The following is a 22,326-nucleotide window of genomic DNA, read 5'->3' as shown; positions in this document are numbered from 1 at the left end:
TGAAAGTGGAGATTTATAGTTTTGACCTGTTTCTCACCCCTACAATGCCGCCTCTGAATATATAGATTAACCACTGGAATCGTGGTGATTACTAGTAATTTTTATTTTATTCATTTATTTATTTTTGTGAACTATTTCCCATTCTCCGTACATCTAATCTAACCACTTGCCGTGTGTAACAGTCCAAAATATCTCTCCGGTCACGTTCAGGTTTTTCAGCAGTTGCGTGAACTGATGTCATACATAACCTGACGATTGTTTCCCATGAACAACACACCCAAGAAACGTGACGGGGCTGGATCTCCAACGTGGAGGCGAACCAATAGTCGCTCGCGAGCCCAAGTCACTCATTCTGATAATCCGTACACGTGTCGTGCTTCTGCCCAATGGACGCGGGAAATTATTGCGTTTGCTGTGGCTGCTCCTAATCTCAGACGAGAGAGAGAGACAGGGAGAGAGTGTGTGTGTGTGACTAGGGAACGACTGAAATCGGAAATTATTTATCGTCAGGACTACCGTTGAATTCTATTGGACCTTTAGGATGGACTAAATCGTAATTATGGTGGTGAATTCCGTGCATTGGTTTCGCAAAGGACTGCGGCTTCATGATAATCCAGCTTTGCAGGAAGCTCTAAATGGCGCGGATACTGTACACTGTGTTTATATTTTGGACCCGTGGTTCGCAGGTTCCGCCAATGTGGGAATCAACAGATGGAGGTTAGTTTAGGGGCCTGATTTGTGATGAATAACCATAGATACAGTCATTAACGGGCTGGTTGTAGTACAATTGCATTTGGTAAAAATGGAGGCGGGTAACTGCGCAGCTCGTGTGCACTCAGACGCCGGGATGTTTTGGCAGTCGCGTGCGTGCGCCATCCCACCGTACGTGCTAGCTGGTTGTCTGTCATTGAAAAAGAAATTGCGTACAAAATACATAATGTAAACACACGAGATAAATTGCTTGATTTAATGTTATTTATGCTTCACAGAAATCTTATATAACGTGAATTGTCATACGGAATTATTCAGCGTCGTAAAAGGCCCAATTGCTGTTCATAGTGCGTGAACAAACTTTTTAAGTCAGTTGGACACTTCAGCTCAGTTTGTAACAGTTAAAAACAATCCAGCTGAGTTTATTGATATTTATAACAATATGGGATAAATATTGATCATCAATGCATGAACTGATGTATAATTTTGGTGGTGCAGTCACTATGCTGAGACCAATTAAGGTTCAAGCTAACCGCAGCCTGGCGTTGTGCTCACGCCTTCTTGCTCTCTTGTGTTTTATATAAGACCTAAAATTACTAATTTAATGATTGCGTCATTGGTTAAACGCGTGTGTGTGTTTGAGCTCGTACAATCGAGCTGGCGCACAGTTTGCTAGTTTAATAGCGAACGTCACGTGATGGATCGATTACAGCGAGTGTTATTGTCTGATCGGACATACCGAGATGTATTGTTTTTTATAAAAATCTGGAAAAAATAAATAAAAACGTTTCATAACATTTACTACTGCTTTGTAACATTGTCAAAAAAGATGAATGCAGTTAAACCAGGTCCCCTGTCAAATCTTTGAATTCATTCATGAGTATATGAGCATCCATATCTGCTTGTATAACAATAACAACTATTGTGAGTTTGATTCATGCAGAGCGAATACAATATAAAAGTTAAAGTATGAATAATGAATTTGAATTAAATACAATTAATTTAAGTAAATGATACATTTAAATATGAGGCCTCATAAATGGTGTTACCACAAAGAGGTTATATTTTTTATTTAATTGTGCATGAATCAATGTGCTTGAAACCTGTTGAAATTATTAACAACCACTGCTCATTAGTGCATGATTTACTGCTAATTGCAATATTTACGATATCATAGGCTTTTGTTCTTAAAATAAATCATTTTAATTTGCCCCAAATGTTGACAGACAAAACAGGGCGCTAGGTGTTATATAAAAATAGCCGTCGCTCTCTAAGAGATAACTTCTGTTAACTTTTAGAAATAACTTCTGAAACTTCTTGCAAGGTCTGTTATGTGCAAGAATGTAAGGTCAATAAGTTTTTATGTAGAGTGAGATATATTTTGTTCAAATAATTTGAGTATATCATATTTTAATTCACCAAATACGAATAAAAGTAAACTTTCTTCCTGACAGGTTTTTACTGGAGTCTTTAGAGGATTTAGATACAAGTTTGAGGAAACTGAATTCAAGACTGTTTGTGGTGCGGGGACAGCCAACGGATGTCTTTCCCAGGCTATTCAAGGTCAGTTCAACTCCAGACATTTGTCTTGTCTCATTTTGTCCAAAAGTCAGATTTTGGGTATACACAAAAAAAAATTCAGATTTATAGAAACACCAGATACACCAGAGTTTAATATACACCAGAACCTGCAAATAGTTCCCTTAATAAATCCCAGCTAGCAGAAGATTGTGCTTACATGCATGTGGTACATTCCCCACCCCGTCTCCTCCTCAAAATATCCATATATAGAGTGTACAACTCCTGTTTTTACCATGCATATCCTCATCTGCATACAATTATCATATGCATTTCACTCTCCAGACATGTGATTTCTGCGTTTAACATTACGAGAAACTGTATTGTAAGAGATAAGACTGCAAATGTCACATGTGCCCAAAGGTTAGATGCTGCACCATGGAGAAACATTATTTATTAAGATATTAATTTGTTTTCAAAGAATATATCTTGAATATCCCTTGGTAAAATGTTTTTATCTTTGCAGTCATAAATCTAACCTAAGAAATTTTGCTTCTCAGAAAACTTTTTAAATCGTTTTAAGTGTGTTTTTTATTGAGAAGTTAAATATTTATTACTGGAATCAAAATGAAAATTATGAAAATTCTTTGTGCAGCATTGTCTTATATCATCGGACTACTAGGATAGCTGAACGGCAAATTAACTTTTCATAATGTTTTTATTAGACTAGAATGGGGGTTTCATTGCGATGAGGATGAAGTGGAGCTGGCAGCACATTTGATGCACATTTTTTGTGCATTGCTGCACATGTTTGCAGCTGTACGATACTGTTTGTGATGACACATGTCTCTCCAATGATCTGTTCGACTACTTAATGTGGTCAGCAGTCTTATAGCCACTGTCCGTTTTACTGAGCCATTTCACGTCAGAGTCAAGTGCGCCTCGCATTACAGATCATCTTTATCCAAATGCTGTTCTTATCTCAGTACATGACTGTAATAGAGCAGAATCTCAAACTAAGAAATCTTCGCTGTAATTTTTAAAGTTCATTCTCTATGATGACACAGGAAATTTCTCCAAACGCAGCACACCCCAAACCAATATTTCCCAATATTTGAATGCCGTTTTAATTAGTTACATACAAATAATATAGCCTACTATTGGAATGATAATGATTACTTCTGTTTCAAGTGCTTAACTACATAGTTTTTTTTAATCTATATGTGAATTATATGAAAATCAAAGTTTATAATCAGTCTGTTCAGTTCATTATTTGTCCAGCTGGAGTACCAATTCGCGCACGCCAGTAGAAGTATGCGTACATTTCAAAATCAATTTTGTACATACACAACGTTTATACAATGCATGTGTCCTTCAAGTGTTTCACAATTAAGGACGCATTGCTTTAGTGTTTTAAGGTTTTATTTTTCCCCAAATCTTGTATCCGTTTTATTTTACTGATATTTCAGAATTCCATGTTTAGAATGATTTCATCATAACAATTTTGTCTAAACAAATTAATTCCTGAAACTTTGTTCAAATGAAAACAGAACAATTACTTTTGAAAATATCATAGCATTTTTGTTTACCAAACTTTTATTCAGTACTAAAGACAGCGTGCGGGTATCGAATTGAGTCTGTGCTTGGTACTTATTTTAAAATGTTAGTATAGACTTGGTACCGAAGTGCCGGTACTTTTGACATTCCTAGTTGCAATGTGTTGAGAACAAATGAAAACCCTGATCTGTAAACTTGATCTGTCCTGCTTTAACAAGCTGATTGTAGATACATCTACAATTCCAGTGTTCTGTTATGAAGAAGTGGGTGTGGTGACTGAGCGCTGACCCACCACAGGATCAGTGTGATAAATGTTCTCCAGATGATGGATTTATCAAAATTGCCTACATGACATGGGGCATAATGGAAGGATCCAAGGTGACTGTGGCATGGTGGGGTTTAAATCCCAGCCTAAGTTGTTTGCCACTCTCTCAGTTATTGTCAACTGTTTTTGTGTGTGTTCTATAAAAAGACAAACATGGTTTGCATGGAGGCTGGTGAACCTTGCCTTACCCACTTTACCTATGTCGGCACTGCCTCTAGAGAACCATGCTTGTACAACATGCTTCCTTGTCCTTAAGATTTCTGCTTGGTTATATATAAAGTTCTGATTTGAGAACTTTTATCGTTAGTTTACAATAGCAAAGCATCACTGTGGAACTGAATGTTTCTTTTGAAGTTTGTTTTGCTGTTTGTTGGGGCTTTTGTTTAGTGCAAAAGTTGGAATATTAAATTGTCATTTCATAAATTATTTTCAGATATGTAGCCTAACTATTAAAGCTGAAGTGTGAAACTGTTTCAATATTAAAATACTTTCTCCCAGTTTTATAAGCTAAGTAAGCCCTTTGTAGGTTGATTTCCTTAACTCTCTTAAACACTCTGCAGGGCTATACAGTGCATGCATAAAGTGTGCGGCACACTGGTGCGAGGGACATCTGATCTTATTAGCTAATACAGTACCATCAGAATAAAAACAACATAAAAAATGTATCTCGCCTAATAAACAAAAACAAATAAAAGTACTAGTTGCTTACTAGTAAATGTTGCTGTTTTCTCGCTCTCGCATGCCTGAGATATTGACTCGTTTACATGCACACCAATTCATTGAGGATTACTCCCAAAAATCGTCTTATTTAAAAAAATTGCCGTGGTGAGTTGTGCGTGGATGGTTCGGGGAAAAGCGTGAAGCCTGTACACGTGCTAGGTCTTCACGGTAACGAACTCAACAAGCCACGCAAAAAGATGCACAGATTGACTGTCAGACACTGGGGCAACTGAGGTTTGTCCTCCGCCACCCAGATTGAGGTGAGTCACTATGCCACCACGAGGACTTAGAGTGCATTGGGAATTGGCTATTGGCTATTCTCTGTTTTTGACCTCAAACCATGAAGAGGCATGCGCACATTGGATAAGCTGGTAAGAATGGTGGTTAAGGTGTTACATGCAACATGAAATCTGTGAAATGGGCAAAAATTACAAGCAAGACAATTCCAAAACGTCATATACAAATGCAAAAACAGACATCTTCAATAAAGAATGCAATTTCATTTTTGTGCACATCATAGAAAATGTATTGATAATACTTTATAACTTTAATGAATATCATTGTCAACCATCATTGCACTATATATTGTTTAACAGATGATTATTTAAAACCTAAAATGCAATCAAATCATTGTTAATATCATGAAACTTTGATTAGTATATTTTCATATGAATGTTCATGAACTTAAAACTTGTTAAGAATTATATTATGTTTAATGGCTTATGAGTACAGTATAAAGTGTTATTAATATTTTTTTGTTTTTCAGATAATAAGGTGATCAGTCAGGACTGATGTTGTTTGGTGTTGCCTGTAAGATTAACTTAAAAAATGATTGTGAAAAAGCTTCATCAAAGACGATGTCTACTGTCTTTTGTTATCTATCATGTAGCTATATATTTTGCATCTGAATTCTCTAGTAATTATTGATAGCTGCTTAATCATATGTCAGTTGTATTGTAACACATTAAAAGTTAGACGTCTTTAAAAAAAAATTATCTGGCTGTGCCCCTTAAAAATGTTCATTTTGGGGCATGAGTACTCATAAATAAAAATGTTAGCGTAGACCCCTGCACTATGTCTCTGTGGTACACGCTATTAAAATATATATATAAATATGTTTGTTTGAGCATCCGGGCCACCCAATATTAAGCGAGAAGTAATGTGATTCTAATATGGCAGCCACCATGAGGGGACCCACTCCATGTCAAATAAAATGGCTTTTATAAGGTAACTGATATGACTGGAGTCTTCATCTCATGTGAGTGATTGTGATTTTATATACATGTTTCAAAATAAGTAATTTCTTTAAAGGAAAACTTTTTAAATGAGGAAAATTACTGTGTGCACCTTTTCTCCTAACCCTAAAACTTCAGCATGCACAATTTATTCTACGGACATGAAAACTACATTCAATCGTATTTAATGTAAAATCTAGGTGAAAGACTTTGAATTAAGTTGGTGAAATATCTTAACACACTTGCAAAATCAATATTTCTGGTTAGAATTTCTTATATTCATCCTTTAAACGCACAAACCTTTAACCCATTCCTCAGTTGGCTCCAGTAAATTCAGCTAAGCATCTGATTCCGGTGCTGATTGATTTGCAACCAGGATTTGAATGTTTTGTGTAATGAAAGGTCCCCTTTCTTAAGAATGCAAAGTCTCAGTCATACATTTGCAAGTGGGTTGGATGGTCCCTTTGGCAGGTCAAATTATGCAGTTTATGCAAGGATGCTCGTTATCAGCGCAGGGGGCAAGGGCACCATCACATCAGCCATTCAAAGTGACCTTGTATAAGTATAATTTGTACAGTACATAAAAAAAGGATTTGGAAATTACTAGTAATGGCTCATCTTTTCATAAGTTTATTTGGTGTTGAAATGCAAATTTGTTCTGATCCAATCATCTGACATACTCCCTACTACTTTGGCTTTCAAGAGCTTTGACCTCAATTTAATGCAACTGATTTTTTTATATCACTGTATTTTACATGGATGGGAACAATAAGGGGTAAAACCACATTTTGAGTTGCCCACCATGATTTGCTACACCTGTTGTAGCTAATTTGACCATGTGTAAATGTGAAATACGTCAATTTAGTTTTCCATGTTAAAATGCTTTCCAGGCCTGTAAAAGTAATGGACATTTCTATTTATGCTGAGCTCTAAAATATGTAATTGGTAAATATCAAGTAAAACTTGCTTACACAAGACAGCGATGCCTGAACTGTGAGCAAATCTGCCGTAACAAAACATTGCAGAACTATCCGGTTGTCTGACCAATGGAAGATTTGGGGATTTTGATACTGGTTGTGCAGAAATGACTACTGTGGGTATCTGATCTCTTTGTCTCTTTCAGGAGTGGAATGTCACACGTCTCACGTTTGAATACGACTCGGAGCCTTATGGGAAAGAAAGAGACGCCGCCATCATTAAAATGGCACAGGAGTACGGTGTGGAAACCGTGGTACGAAACACTCACACGCTGTACAATCCAGACAGGTGGGTGACGGCACACACCTTATTAGGGCTGGGTGATATGGCTTCAGAAATGATATCAATATTTTTCTGAATATTTACGATATTTGATATATCGTGTTTATATGGTGTTTATTTCACCTTCATCAGGAGCTTTTTGTATTGGCCTAAATGTATTTGGTATCGGATCGAAAAAAAATAATATTGGTATCGCCCATCCCTAGTTCATTCTGAAGCGCACACACAGACCATGTTTATCTGGCTTTAATCGCAGCCTTTGGCAGTTAAATAATCACAAACCTTATGATATCTCCATTTTTATGTTATTTTGATTAATTATACAGCCTTGAAGGATAGTGAAATGAGTCTACTGATGCACTCTATGAAAATTAATGGGCAAATAAAAGGCTAATAAAATAATTGCGATGTATTTTTATTTAATTAAAAAATGTTCTTCAATAAACCATTTAAATAAACCAACCAGGGCTGTGTTTCCCAAAAGTATCGTATGCTTAAGTTGATCATAGAGACCATTGGCACTAATTGTTTCTATGATCTACTTAGGCTTACGATGCTTTTGGGAAATGCAGCCCAGGAAAGTTCTCATTGAAACCTCTCACTGAGTTATATTGTTCTTAAATTAATTATAGTACTGCACGTTGTACATAACCCAGTCGACTTTTACCTAAGTTATATTGTGTAATAAAAATATCATTTGTAGCATCCATTAACATTTTTACTTGTGAAAAAGGCTGTTAACGCAAGGTTTTCTTGTGATGAAAAGCAAATGTTGCTAAAATGGCAAATGAGCACATGGGAAGTTTGGCAGTAAATTACAGTGTTAACCAAACAGTGTTTAGTATAGTCATGGGAAAAAATAGTGTAAGCATTAGCTGTTGCATTCTTCATCATCTTGCGTTTTGTGAACAACGTTGAATGGGTCCACAAGAATGCTGGAGTGCATAAAAATGCACATTGAGGAACAACCATTGACTAGATTCCACTGTAAACCGGGCCAGTGCTTTTAACATAATGTGACATTATGATGAACTGTACTGTAGAGTGGCTAGTCACACTGTTTATTTGCTATTTTGTCTCTCAAGCTGCCCCGAGAATATTAACCAATAGGAGAGAGGATGACTCTCCGCACAGATCAACACACAGATTCCACTATTCCTGATGTGTAATGTAAAACAAGTGCCCTTTGCGTAGGTTATATAAATGGGATTGATGCTGGTAATATGCCCAGACTCTACTCCTCATTGTGCGGGAAGAGTATGAGCTTGCATGCATGCGCCTGTGAAATCGCAAGTGTGTGTTTGCGTGTAATAAATATCCAGCACTCTTCTTCACTGAGGTTGCACTACAATTATTATCTGTCACCTGGATGGACTGTATTGAAAATTTTCCAACATGTTCTAATTTTGTCCATCTTTAAAATATTGTGACTGGCATCACAATCATTTTTGTGGCTAGAGGTCATATAATTTTCTTGAAATGTACGAAAGACAGCTGATACTTTGTTCATGCTTTCGGGTCACCCAAGTTAATAAACAATATCCCATGAATTATTCCATGAATTACTGGAATCTTTCGTTATTTTCCTCAAATCCTTACTCTCGTCTCTGTTCCCACTGTGGTTCCAAACTTTTTCTTCTATTAACATGTAACATCCTTTACAGTGGGAATGTCTCGAAAGAATGGACATGCAGTAGATAAGAGACATAATCAGAAATAATGCGACTTGCTTCTGCCATCTGTTGGTAGAACTGCGGTGCTGGCGGTCACACTCTAAAACATGTGCTGTGAGTGGGAGGGTGAAATAGCTCAGCATACAAGTCACCACTGCAAACATGTGCGAGCTAAGCACTGGGCTTTTCCTAACAAGCACACGGGTGCCCCCGATTCTGCACCGTGCAGAGATAACAGGCCAATAGCAGGGACTCAACCCCAGACATATATAGACAGAGTTGTATAAGATCAGGACTATAAATAAGGGAAAGGCTATTAATGTGTGAAGACTGTTATTTCAGTCTTAGAAGAGACATTGAGACTATTAGCTCCTCTCCCAGAGTGTATCAGTGCTGCCAAGCGAGACGTGTGCTTGGATTTGGGGCATTTTTAGAATGTAGGGAATTGTGTTCTCTCTGGACATGCTGCCAGACGAACTGTCCCAGTAAATTGAGAATGACTTTAGTGAACTTGTTTCCAATTCTTTTGGCTTTTTGTTGCGCCACCTCATGATATTTGAAGCAGATTGGTGCGTAATGTTCCTTAAGTGATATTTCTTGCAATCATGCATGACTTTGTTGTCATTACATAGCTCTCTGGAATACTTGATTCCCTATATATAGGGTTCTTAAGGTCATAAAAAGCCTGGATATTCAGAGGAATTTTTGAATTGTGATTTCTTTGCTTAGAAAAGTCATGGACATTTTACATAGTAAATTTATATTCAAGTTGATACTTTTCTGTCAGCTCTCAAATACCTAATTGGTTAGAAATTGATCTTTTTGAATTAAATGTCTATAAACCGGTTTCCCACGCATCCTGGAAAACCTAGAATTTTGCAATGCAGTTTTCCAGTCATGGAAAATTTGAATAATTCCTAAATGTCTTGGAAAATAATTATTTGTCCTGGAAAATATTTTTCACTCCCTGGGTTGGTAGCATGGTGATTCGGCCGTAATACTTCGGTATGTTAATTCATTTTCAATAATTCAACAATCGGAGTCTGCTTCTACTACGGTTACCACATGTAGTATGAGGAAAACATGGACAGAATCACGGAATCTATTCATAAAAATTACATTAGCTATAAAACGCAGGAAGTCATGGAATATGACATATTTGGATGAAAAATGTATTTAAAATTGCTATGTCCTAGTGTGATAATTAAACAGCAAAAGTATGTAATTTAATTAAATATATAATCTGCAAGTGATGCGTGCTTCAAAATGAATGTGTTAAGCCGGGCGCTCATACACTGCAGGGCTCCAGACTGCAACTAAAATGGTCGCACTTGCAACCAAAAAGAATTGATTGCGATAATACTTTAAAATCTAGTCGCCACTGGTGACAATCTGGTTGTGTGCGTTCATATGCGGTTTCGTCAGATATCGTCTTGTGAGTTATTGAATATATTTTTAGAACACACACAACCAGTATGTCTTGCGCCGCTTTTCACCCGTTCTGTTTCTGACTAGATCGCTGCACTGCACGCAACAACATACCCAGTGCGATAGAGCCGTGAACAAATGACTCTTTTGAACCGGATCTTTTTCATGAATCACCTGAAAAGAACTGAGGGTTTGATCTCAGGAGCTCAGGTCTCAGGTTGGTAATTGTTGATTGGGATTGGAGTAGCACAATAAACTGCATCTGGGATTTTGTTCAATTTGCACTCTTGTAGTCTTTGTGTCTGGGCCATCTGGTAACAGTAAAGAAAGACTAAGGCAATATTTAAAAATTATACATAATTTTATATATATATATATATATATATATATATATATATATATATATAATAGAAAATCACTATAGAAATAGAAATCACCTCATCATTATCATCACACACGCTCTTGTGTGTAGGAGATGACAGAGGTCAGAGCACTCTGAAGTGTGCAGCACATACAGGCTTATGTATTTATTTAATTAAATCACAGCTTTACAGAGATTCATAATCACACTGGGCCATGAAGTGAACTGCTTATCTGGAGGTGAGAAGCTCCTGTCAAAAACACATGAAATGGCAAAATAAAAGCTTGAGTTAAATGAGCACATGTGTTTTTTTGCTTAAATATTTTACTTGTTGGGCACATAAAATGTCCTGGAAAATTGTGCCTTGAAAAGAGTGGGAACCCTGATAAAACACTATAAAAGCCCTTTTCCAGTAATCCAAAATTATCTGAAAATTCATTAGTCAAAAAGTGTGGGATCTGTGTCCATAGCCGTGCTATTTTTTTAATCACTTGCAGTGTATTTTATCACATAATAAAAGCAAGAACACTGAAACACACTCAAGTCAACAGGATTAATAAAACTGGTTGGAAGACATTTTCCCTTTATTGTTTCCTTTAAGAAGCTTTAATTCATATTCATCCCTAGAGGAAATTTTTTAAAGTTGTAAGACAGTAGAAACTAAGATATGCTTTTGCTTTTCCCTCAGGATCATTGAAATGAACAACCACAGTCCCCCCCTCACCTTCAAGAGATTTCAAGCCATTGTGAACCGACTGGAATTGCCCAGGAAACCTCTGCCAACCATAACTCCAGAGCAGATGGCCAGGTGTCGGACGCAGATCTCAGAAAATCATGATGAGCGCTATGGAGTGCCTTCACTAGAGGAGCTGGGTAGGAACTGATTCATCTATATATATATATATATATATATATATATATATATATATATATATATATATATATATATATATATATATATATATATATATATATATATATATATATATATATATATATATATATATATATATATAAGATTTGCATAACCAATTGCATTTGCAACAACAGCAGGAAAAAAATGCTTGAGGCTGTGCAAAACATGTGTAGTTATTTACCACATTAATTTAGTGTGATTAATTATATGGGGGGGAAGAAAACATGTTTAAAAATGTAATGTAGTTCATTATGCCTCTGACCTGTATGTAAATAATGTAATTAGGAATGTTCTTACTATCGAAGCAATTCAATCTTGATATACCACCTTGATACAGTAGGGGGCAGTCAGCACTCCAGCTGAACAGACAATGCTACCTTCAACACATCGAGCACTTTTGGGATGTAGAGCAGTAATAGTGTTATGTTCAAGGATTTTGGAATTAAAAAGCAAACTTATAAAGAGACTTTTTTTTATTGTCTAAATTCTTTGCTTGTCTAATGCCTCAATATATGTGTATAATGGTATGCATTTTTTACATGAAATATTATTTAAATATATATATTTTTATATATTGTTTTTAATTTGCATTATTTGGGGGCCTATCGCAGTATATATTAATGTTGGATTAATTTGATAATTTAATCGGCACATCATGTCATTTGTTTGATTAAATTTTGTAATCGACTGACAGCCCTAATTTATAATTATAAAAAAAAAAAATAGTTTAACTTTTGTACAATATAATTTTTTTTTGTTGTGTTTGGTCACCACTTGATGTACAGTGTAAAATCTGGGTCCTGTAGTTAAACCAATTGAGAACCACTGTATTATATTTTAATGTATAATTATAATACCTCTTTAGTTGTTTGCAATTAATGTCTTATGGCTATTTGTATGCATTTGAAAGCTAATGTAATAATTACAACTCATCTCCCCAAAAGAAATAAATGTTTGACAGTAACTTAGTGAAAAAATTAATCAATGGGAGATTTCAAAATAATCCAGTGGGATAAACAGATGTTTTTTTTTATCTGTTATCCATCAGGTTTTATTACTCGGGGTGACCGCACTTGTGTATGGAAGGGTGGTGAGACAGAAGCCCTGGATAGACTCAATAAACACCTGGACAGGAAGGTGAGACATACAGCTGCTTCATGCACTATATTGAGGTTTTATAAAAGAGGAATGCATTTGAGTGATTGACTAATTATTATATATAATAATGTTTTTTGTTTTTACTCAATTCAAGAGTTTTCTCTTCTTTGAACGTTTTACTTTTAGTTAACTTGTTTCGTTTGTATGCAGGCCTGGGTAGCAAATTACGAGAGGCCTAAAATAACTGCTCAGTCCCTGTTTGCCAGCCCAACCGGACTCAGTCCTTACCTACGATTCGGCTGTCTGTCATGTCGCGTGTTTTACTACAATCTGCGGGAACTTTATATGAAGGTGAGTGTTATTTTAAGGGCACTGTTTGAGGACTGGTGTCAGTGGATTTTGTGTTAATGAACACAAAAAATGCCTCAAAAATCTATAAGGGTTCCTGTAGCTCAATTGGTAGAGAGGAGCTAGTGAATTTAAAGGGTGTGTGTTCGATCCTTAAAGACCACTCAAAGTCATCAAATATGTATTCTTTGAGCACACTTGGATAAAAGTGTCTGCCAAAAATATATACACTGTTTAAAGGGGATGTTACATCTATTAACTATACTAGCCTAATGGAAGCATATATAAGTAAAACAAAAAAGTTGAGGACCTAGTATCTAGCCTTGGGGGACGCCACAATATATACAGGTATAGTTATTGAATATGTTTCACCACTGTTCTCAAAATTTGATTGCTTTACTTGCATTGACGTGTTTTGAAAATGTGAATGTCATTTGTCATGATCTCTTGCTCTCCTCCAGCTGCGAAGACACTCCAGTCCTCCCCTCTCGCTTTTCGGCCAACTGTTATGGCGGGAGTTTTTCTACACCGCAGCCACCACCAACCCTAACTTTGACCGTATGGAAGGAAACCCCATTTGCGTGCAGATCCCATGGGATCATAACCCCGAGGCGCTGGCGAAGTGGGCTGAGGGTCGGACAGGGTTCCCTTGGATTGATGCCATCATGACCCAGCTTAGACAGGAGGGCTGGATTCACCACCTGGCCCGGCACGCCGTGGCCTGTTTCCTAACCCGGGGAGACCTGTGGATCAGCTGGGAAAGCGGAATGAAAGTAAATGAGTAATAATAAAACAGTGTTTTGCATGCTGAATTCACAATTTGCTTTCTCTCTCTAACTCTCTTGTGCTTTTTCCTTTTCCTTCCTGTTTTCCTTCCTTTCCTCTGATTTACTTTCTTCATTCTTTCCTCTGTTTCCTTCCTCCTTTTCTGTCATCTTGTTCCTTTTTCTCAATTTTCCTTCTGATCTTTTCTTTCATTCCTTCTCCGTCTCTTTGTGTCTCTCTCTGTCTGTCTCTCGCTCATTTTCTCTCTCTCTCTTAGGTATTTGAGGAGCTGTTGTTGGATGCGGATTGGAGCGTGAATGCAGGCAGCTGGATGTGGCTGTCCTGTAGTGCGTTCTTCCAGCAATTCTTCCACTGTTACTGTCCTGTAGGTTTCGGCCGCAGGACAGATCCCAGTGGAGACTACATCAGGTACACAAACCAGCCCTTAAACACACCTAAACCACAATAACACAGCACGTGTTACATCATCATCAGGTGTTGTACATTTGAAGAGGTTCACAGATTTGTGCAGGGTTTCCGTGGGTCTTAAAAAGGTCTTATAAGTCTTAATTCGCCCTTCCGCAAAATAAGGCCTTAAAAAGTTCTTAAATCGGAGCAACAAGTCTTTAATTCACAAGGTCATGGCATTAAATGTTGTGCGAGGGATTTTTTTTCTCATTGCGGGATTGTTTTCTTGTTGCATTTAAGTAGGGAGACCAGACGTCCCGTTTTGAAGTGGTGTGTCCCGACAATTCTCTAAACATTTGTAATTATGTCCTGGTTTCACCTGGCAGGCTCACATAATGTTTTCTTCTTACATTTGATGTACTCATTTTCCTTCTCGCCGTTGTCTTTGGTATCGTTTGCAGAGAAGAGAAGCAATTTCGAAGCGTTGCACATTGATTTGACGATACTTTCATACTGCAAATCTGCTGAAATGCTTCTGGATACCATGGCAATGACGTCATACGTTTGGCGTGTACTGTTAGTCATGCTGTCAGTCAGCACAATTAGAAATGCACCAATAAAAAATTTGTTTTCAGCAAAGAGCTGAAAGAAGCCGATCCATTTCTTGTACTTTTAAAAAAAGCTAAAAATGTGGTTGAATCGTGAAAAGACTAAATCTAAAATAATATATACATTTTCACAAACTATATAGCCTATACAGTTAAGTACAGATGTTTGCATATCCCTTTTGTTCTTATAAGTTTCCACACCCCTTTCAGAGTGTATACAAATAGCCTATATGAGATTTATATTTTTTATGTAGTACTGCCCTTCAAAAGCTACATGACACAAAATGTACACTTATTTACACAAATCATACTGTTCAAAAGTTTGCACCCCTTGGTTCTTCTTATGTTGCCTTCTTGAGCATCAATAATTGTTTGCACCTTTTGTAATAGTTGTGTATTAGTCCCTCAATTGTTAAAATCTGGACCTCATATATAGCCACTGCTGGGAAGAACTCAAATGTGCAGAAGATGTTGAGAAACCAAATAATTTTACTGTAGTTGGGTTTTGTTTTCTTAAGAAAATTGGACATCTTCACTGCTCAGGTCAAAGCAGGGATTCATGAACAATTATTACACAAACAGTCATTGATCATCGGGAAAGCAACACACCATATTAGAAACCAAGGGAATGTAAACTTCTTAACAGGATCATGTGTGTAAATTCAGTTACTATTTTGTCGTGTGGAATATATGTGAGGATGTGTTAATGTCAAATAGCTTCTTCTGGGCAGTACTAAATAAAATCAAAATGCAATTTTTATGATCCCTCATTTAAAAAAGGTTCCAGGCCTAGAAAAGTCATGGAAATGAATAGATGAAGTCAAAGTTGTGGAATTTCTGTTAGAAATGTATTATTTCTAATTATGCTTGGCTTCAATAGAATTTGTAGGCTAGAAATTGCTCTTTGTGAATGGAATCTCTATAAATTGATTTTTTTTAAAAAATACTTGTCCATTAATCACAAACAGTTGTAATAGTCATGAACATACATTGTTCAGGTGTGGAATGCCTGAAATTAACATTAGTGCTAAAAGAACATTTTGTTTGGAAAATAACAAGCTGTGTCTAATTGTGCAATTTCAAGTGACTCATCTAGACCCTTCTTATGCTGGGGTCATTTAGACCCTTCTTAATGGACAGCTTTTACAAGCCCTTTAGCACACTGTTCTAAGAGCTGCTACTCTATCTGCATTAGTCCACTGTTCCTCCAGTATGTGTATAGTTCATCACTGAGAAGAATGCCAGAAGAGCATTTACCTTCCCGGACACAAGGGATTTTAAATGCCTTTGTTATTTTTAACAATATGTCTTAACAATGGACACTCTATAGAAACAGTTTGCTTCCTTCATCGGAGTTAAATTATGTTTTCAAAAAAATATGTCTAATGATGAGCGTCACAGAGGCTTCATTTCATACAGTAGATATTATGTTAAAAAAAAGATATCAACAGGTATACTGGATGTAAATGTATTACAAGGCTCTCTGGAATACTTGATTCTGATTAGTCAGTGGCGCCATCTTAGCGGTCTGACATTTCTCAGTAAAACTGCACATCCTCGTATCAGACCGCTCATCTGGGTACTGCAAGCCATCTTTACTGCTTCTCAGATCACTGTGTTCTCTGCAAGAAAACGAATAAAATCATTTAAACTCAAATCAATGTTTCATATGCATTTGTTTATTTATTTGGCATGTAGTCTTATAATAAGATACACAATGAGCAGTCAGATGTTCTTAAATTACAATTGCCCTGTCTGGGTTTATTTTGCGATAACAGCGGGCTGACTGTACATTATCCCATCCCGTATGTGTTAACCCCTGTTGGTGACTGATTTACAGTGCATTATCCTGCTTATTAAATGGCTACTGGCGAAATAAATAACTGGACAATGAAATACTGATTTGAACTTTTACTATAAAAAAGACCATAGAGTGATATGCGAGACATGAAACTAACATGGCTATGTATGAAATGGGTTGCCTGGGAAAATAATTTAACTGTATTGTCAATTATACATTTAGCACTCATTATTCAAAAATCTAAATTGTATCATAAGTATTTTTTGTTTATGCTATAAGACCTTCTGTGTGTCCTTGCATGCAGGAGGTACATCCCAAAGTTGAAAGACTATCCCAACCGCTACATCTACGAGCCATGGAACGCTCCGGAATCCGTACAGAAGGCAGCAAACTGCATTGTGGGTGTGGATTATCCCAAACCCATGATTAACCATGCAGAGAGCAGCCGACTCAACATCGAACGAATGAAGCAAGTTTACCAGCAGCTCTCCCACTACAGAGGCCTTAGTGAGTGATACACGCACACACTTTTTTTCTTGAGTCACAGTAAACTTTTTGAGCACTGCTCACCCACATGTAGTTCCAATCCTGTATGACTTTTTTCTAAATGTGTGATTAGTTTTATTATCACTTATCACAATTATCATTTTCTGTGTAAAGTTAGCTAATTTTACAAATTCGTTCGTTTTTTGGTATATTCAACATTATGCTACTAATGGTGTCCATTGAGCTTAACTTGTATAGAACCCCCCCGGAATATTCCTTTAAGGATGGCAATGTGATGCAGTTGTTATTGTCCTTGTGTGCTACAAATTTCAAAGTACCTTTCATTTTCAAAGCATCTTTCTCTTTGTCTCTCTTGGCAGGTTTACTTGCCTCCGTCCCTACGATCCAGGAAGAGGCGGAGCCTCCCATGTCTGATGACTCTCAGGCAAGCAGCAGCACTGGCGGTGAGAAACATCAAACTAACAGTATTCACTTTTCTGCTTTAATTTCTCTCTGATTTATTTGTATCCCTGAAACCACAATAAAAGTATCTATGCACTCCCTGCATTAAAAATATAATCAGCACAACTGCTTTGCTTTTCTCCATCTTCAACATGTTTCTTGTTTTCTACAGGTCAAGCCTCAAACACCACAGAGTCAACCCCATCCCACTCAGAGCCCTCTATCCCAAACTCAAGCCTGACAGCAACGGCCCTCGGCCCCCTGGCCCAGAGGAAGAGGGGCCGACCCTCTGATGTCCCAAGCAAACAGAAGTCAAAACTTAAGCACACCAGCCAAGCCAATGGATTCGAACAGATGATGGAGGACAAGCAGTGACCACAGGTACCGGCCATGTTAACTGCGTTATCATGTGGTTTTTTTTTTTTTCTCTCCAGTTTGGAATGCCCAATTCCCAATGCAATCTTAACTCCTCGTGGTAGCATAGTGACTCCATACGGGTGGCGGAGGATGAATCTCAGTTGCTTCCACATCTGAGACCGTCAATCCATGCATCTTATCATGTGGCTTGTTGAGTGCGTTACCATGGAGAGATAGGGCGTGTGGAGGCTTCACGCTATTCTCCGTGGCATCCACGCACAACTCGCCACACGCCCCGCAGAGAGTGACCACGAGGAGGTTACCCAATGTGACTCCACCCTCCCTAGCAACTGGGCCAATTTGGTTGCTTAGGAGACCTGGCTGGAGTCACTCAGCATGCCCTGGATTCGAACTCATGAATCCAGGGGTGGTAGTCAGCATCTTTACTCACTGAGCTACCCAAGGCCCCCTATCATGTTTCTTAATGCAAATATGTTATGTACCGTTTGGTTGCTTGGCTCATTCATTGTTTGTTTTGCACACTTTAACGCTTGTTTTATTAAAATTTGACCTCCTAATGAGAGTGTGTGGGAGTTGTTTCAAAAACCAACTTGACATATTTCTACTGCAGAAGTTATTCAGCTGAGCTTTCTAGTAAAGACATTTGTGAATTATTTGGCCTATTCAGTAGTGAGCAAAATGAACTAGCTGATGACGATGATGATGACGTATGGTTCTGCTCTCTTTAGGTTGAGTCTGCATTGGCAGTCTGACATCGGAGGGAATCAGAGGAGCCTACCTCCCCGAACCATCCCACAGAAATGGCTCAAGAAATGTGTGAAATGGCGCCACCATCTGCAGCAGAACAGGAACGGCAGCTAAGAGAAATAAACAACGTATCTAAGACGTGTTGCAGACCCAGGGCCTCTGTTTCCCAGTCATCCTTCATTAAAGCTGCTTTTGTTCTTTGTTTTGAAGTTTTAACCTGTTCAAGCAAACATGATTGTATCAAGATACAGATTTGTATCAAAAGGAAGATTCAATGATGTTTTGCTCCTTGCATTGTGATCCAACTTCTATTTAATGGATTTTGTCCTTTCCAATTGAAAGTTTAGGGTAATGAGTATTTCATTGAATAAGTATTCATGAGATTTGGCCAAATTTGTTGCACACTTTATGATTAAAAATGAGTAAGTGATGAGGAAATACTGGAGAAATGGCCTTAGATATTCTTACCACATGAATTGAGACTTAAGTTTCTATAATTGCTTTCAAGTTACAAGCAACTTGTTTGTGCGAACAGCAAAGAACTGTTTCTTCAGTTTCTAGTTCGGTTCATCTTTCAATATAAAGATACGCTTTGTGCACATAGCTCCAAATGCAAACATTTCATTGCCGAATTTAACATCAATACTCTGTTTCTAATGCAATAAGCCTGATTTATTTACCAAGTGATTAATTTACCGTTCACAGGTTTTCTAACAGTCGACGTATAAATGTACATTCCACTAAATGTTTCATTCACGATAATTTAACAGTTTGAAAAGTAATAGCGGGCACTGTGGAACAGCTTTATTTATTTTTTGTCCCTTTTTTCTTTTTTGTATTGTATAAAAGAGTCTATTTTCATTAAAAGGCTGCCGGGATTGTTAAGCTGTTCTGTTTTTAGGCAGTAATTTATTCAAGCCTTTTCACTGCATTCTTCTCTCAGAGAAATGTTTTTTTTTTCTGCGATATATTGCATCTACGATGTCTCGCTGTAGACTACAATATATCAAATAAATTTCTTGAACCTGTTTGAAGCACCTTTGAGTTGGTTTTACTTTGATGTCGTAAATATGGGCTGGGAATGTGCTACATTTGTATCTCATCAACTTAAATTGAAGGATGGACCTGGCACTGATCTATATATATAACTGGATTGCTCATGACGTCACTACAGTGAAGATACTGTGCCATCTTTATATTCCCTAACAATCCAGTAATATATATATATATATATATATATATATATATATATATATATGATCAGTGGACCCGAGCCATATCTTTGGATTTGAATATCATAGAAACCTGGGGTGTCAGTGTGTAACCACCTAGTAGCCACAAAGCAATGTCCTACAAACCACTCAGAACTCTTAAGCAATGCTCTGCCATTACATCATCCTTTAGCATTGTGTTGGCGACTTTTACACCAAGGGCCACACATTTTCTTCAGAAAATGTCATTTTAACTATCACTAGAGGGTGTATTATAACCCTTAATATTTCCATAAAATATCTATAAAAATGGGATTGTCTTTCTGCTAAGGCCTGCCCACTTGCATTAAGTTGATTGAATTTGATTTGTATTTGTACTGTTCTAGTCATAAACTATTCATTAATAAATCTTTCTGAGTTTAAACTCCCGATATCTTTAAACAAGAGAGTGAAACTGGTCTTTTTGTATGTTTGTTGTGTTTCACACAAAACTCATCACTGAACCTTTACATAAAGCTAAAGGCACAAAATGCTGCATCTGCATGGGTCAACAGCCGAGTGAAGTGTACAGCATGCAGCAATGGGCTGGCCTTTATCTCAGACTGTTATTGTCGTAATGCAATAGAGCTGCTGTATGCAGAGCTGATGTGAATGATGTCCTTTGGGAACAACAGTAATGAAGGAAGAGCTCTCAGCTCTTGTACAGGTCAGCTAATGTCTGCTCTTATAGAGCATAATGACCATAGAGAGACTCTTGACTGTCTCTGTTTCTCTTCTCCTTATCTCTCTCCCTGTTTGGATATTTCTTTCTCTTTGTCCTCCATCTCCTAGAAGTCAATAGCAGGCATTATATGCATTCGTCCCACTGCCATTCTAAAAAAAGATTGTGATGATAAGAATATAGGTGTTAGGTGATTCTTCAATTAGGGAACTTTTATGAGCCCAAGGATCATTTTAAATAATTTTAAAGGGTAGATTACAATGGCTTTAATTTAGTGTGCTTGTGTCTTACATTTTCCTAATTTGTAAGAGTGGTTGAATTTGCCAGAATGTCACTATTTCGAGCTTCCCTTTCAGATTTTCTGAACTTGAAAATTGCCAAAAAACTGAAGATTTCATACCAAGTTGTACACGACAGTCTTAAAAGATAAATACTGGCTCTAATAAGGACAGAAAGAGATGTGGAAGGCCAGATGTACAATTAAACAAGACGAGAAGTACATCAGAGTCTCTAGTTTGAGAAATATAAACCTCACCTGACAGCTTCATTGAATTCTACCCGCTAAACACCAGTTTCATGTACAACAGTAAAGAGAAGACTCAGGGGTGCAGGACTTATGGGAAGAATTGCAAAGAAAAAGCCACTTTTGAAAATCTAAAAGAAAAGTTTAGAATGGGCAAAGAAACACAGACATTGGAGAACAGATAATTGGAAAAGAGTGTTACGGATCTTAACCCCATTGAGCTTTTGTGGGATCAGCTAGACTGATAAGGTAAGGTGCGTGAGAAGTGCCCGACAAGACAGCCACATCTATGGCAAGTGCAACAGGAAGTGTGGGGTGAAATGTCTCCTGAGTATCTGCACAAACTGGCAGCTAGAATGCCAAGGATCTGCAAAGCTGTCATTGCTGCACATGGAGGATTTTTTGATGAGAGCTCTTTGAAGTAGTTTAAGTACTGAATTTCTTTTTCAAATTGTAATAGTAATTCTTCACGTTATTAATGTCCTGACTATACATTGTGATCAGTTGAATGCCATTTTGGTGAATAAAAGGAACAATTTCTTTACATAAGAGCAAAATCTGTACATTATTCCAAACTTTTGGCCGCCAGTGTATGTAAAATCAAGAAAATTATACTTGCCATTTTTCCTCAGAAGTCAAAATCATTCCAATAACTTTAGTAAATCTATGTACCATTTGTATTCTTTTCTAAAGTTTCATCATCCCCAATATTGCTGTCGTTATCATTATGGCAAGTAATTTAGAGAACTTTGGATGCTTTGTTTTTTGTTTGGTTTTCTGTTTGGTTTTGGTTTGATTGTTTTTATTTGGTTTTGTGTTTTGTTTGTCTTGTTTTGTTGTTTTTTTTTAGCTTTGGTTGGTTTTTTGCTTGGGTTTGGTAGTGTTTTTGTTTGTTTGTTTTGGGATAGGTTTAGTTTGGGGTTTTGGTTTGGGGTAAATCCTAAAAATGTAATTACTGCATTATACTTGAATCCAAAGTCCTTGATCCAAATCTTTTTTAGAGGTTATGTGTTAAGATTTCAAAATAGATAAAAATGTTTGCAGACGTCATTTTCCAAAGATGTAA

General features: G+C 37.1%; 1 protein-coding gene across 2 annotated transcripts; it reads left to right on the top strand.

The window, feature by feature from the left end:
• The first annotated feature begins 368 nt into the window (after window positions 1–368).
• Window positions 369–19,924, top strand: LOC127640498 (cryptochrome-2-like). Of its 2 annotated transcripts, none has more exons than XM_052123099.1 (12): window positions 369–717; window positions 2,166–2,274; window positions 7,190–7,332; window positions 11,477–11,661; window positions 12,753–12,841; window positions 13,013–13,153; window positions 13,612–13,923; window positions 14,193–14,344; window positions 17,037–17,239; window positions 17,599–17,682; window positions 17,853–18,061; window positions 18,787–19,924. In XM_052123099.1, the coding sequence occupies exons 1-11, from the start codon at window positions 560–562 to the stop codon at window positions 18,053–18,055; spliced, it is 1,779 nt and encodes a 592-aa protein (XP_051979059.1). In that variant the 5' UTR covers window positions 369–559; the 3' UTR covers window positions 18,056–18,061; window positions 18,787–19,924. The 2 variants fall into 2 exon arrangements, with proteins under 2 accessions (XP_051979059.1, XP_051979060.1); XM_052123100.1 differs by having other exon boundaries at window positions 572–717; window positions 7,190–7,297.
• The last annotated feature ends 2,402 nt before the right edge of the window (window positions 19,925–22,326 follow it).

This window comes from Xyrauchen texanus, chromosome 49, assembly GCF_025860055.1.
Source record: "Xyrauchen texanus isolate HMW12.3.18 chromosome 49, RBS_HiC_50CHRs, whole genome shotgun sequence".
Lineage (NCBI taxonomy): Eukaryota > Metazoa > Chordata > Actinopteri > Cypriniformes > Catostomidae > Xyrauchen > Xyrauchen texanus.
This window is presented reverse-complemented; position numbering and strand designations above follow the sequence as displayed.

Coding starts and splice junctions, on each gene's coding strand:
- LOC127640498 (XM_052123099.1), top strand. CDS start 560: ATGGTGGTGAATTCCGTGCATTGGTTTCGCAAAGGACTGCGGCTTCAT. Junction 12,842..13,012: donor ATAAACACCTGGACAGGAAG/GTGAGACATACA, acceptor GTTTGTATGCAG/GCCTGGGTAGCAAATTACGA. Junction 17,683..17,852: donor GGCAAGCAGCAGCACTGGCG/GTGAGAAACATC, acceptor TGTTTTCTACAG/GTCAAGCCTCAAACACCACA.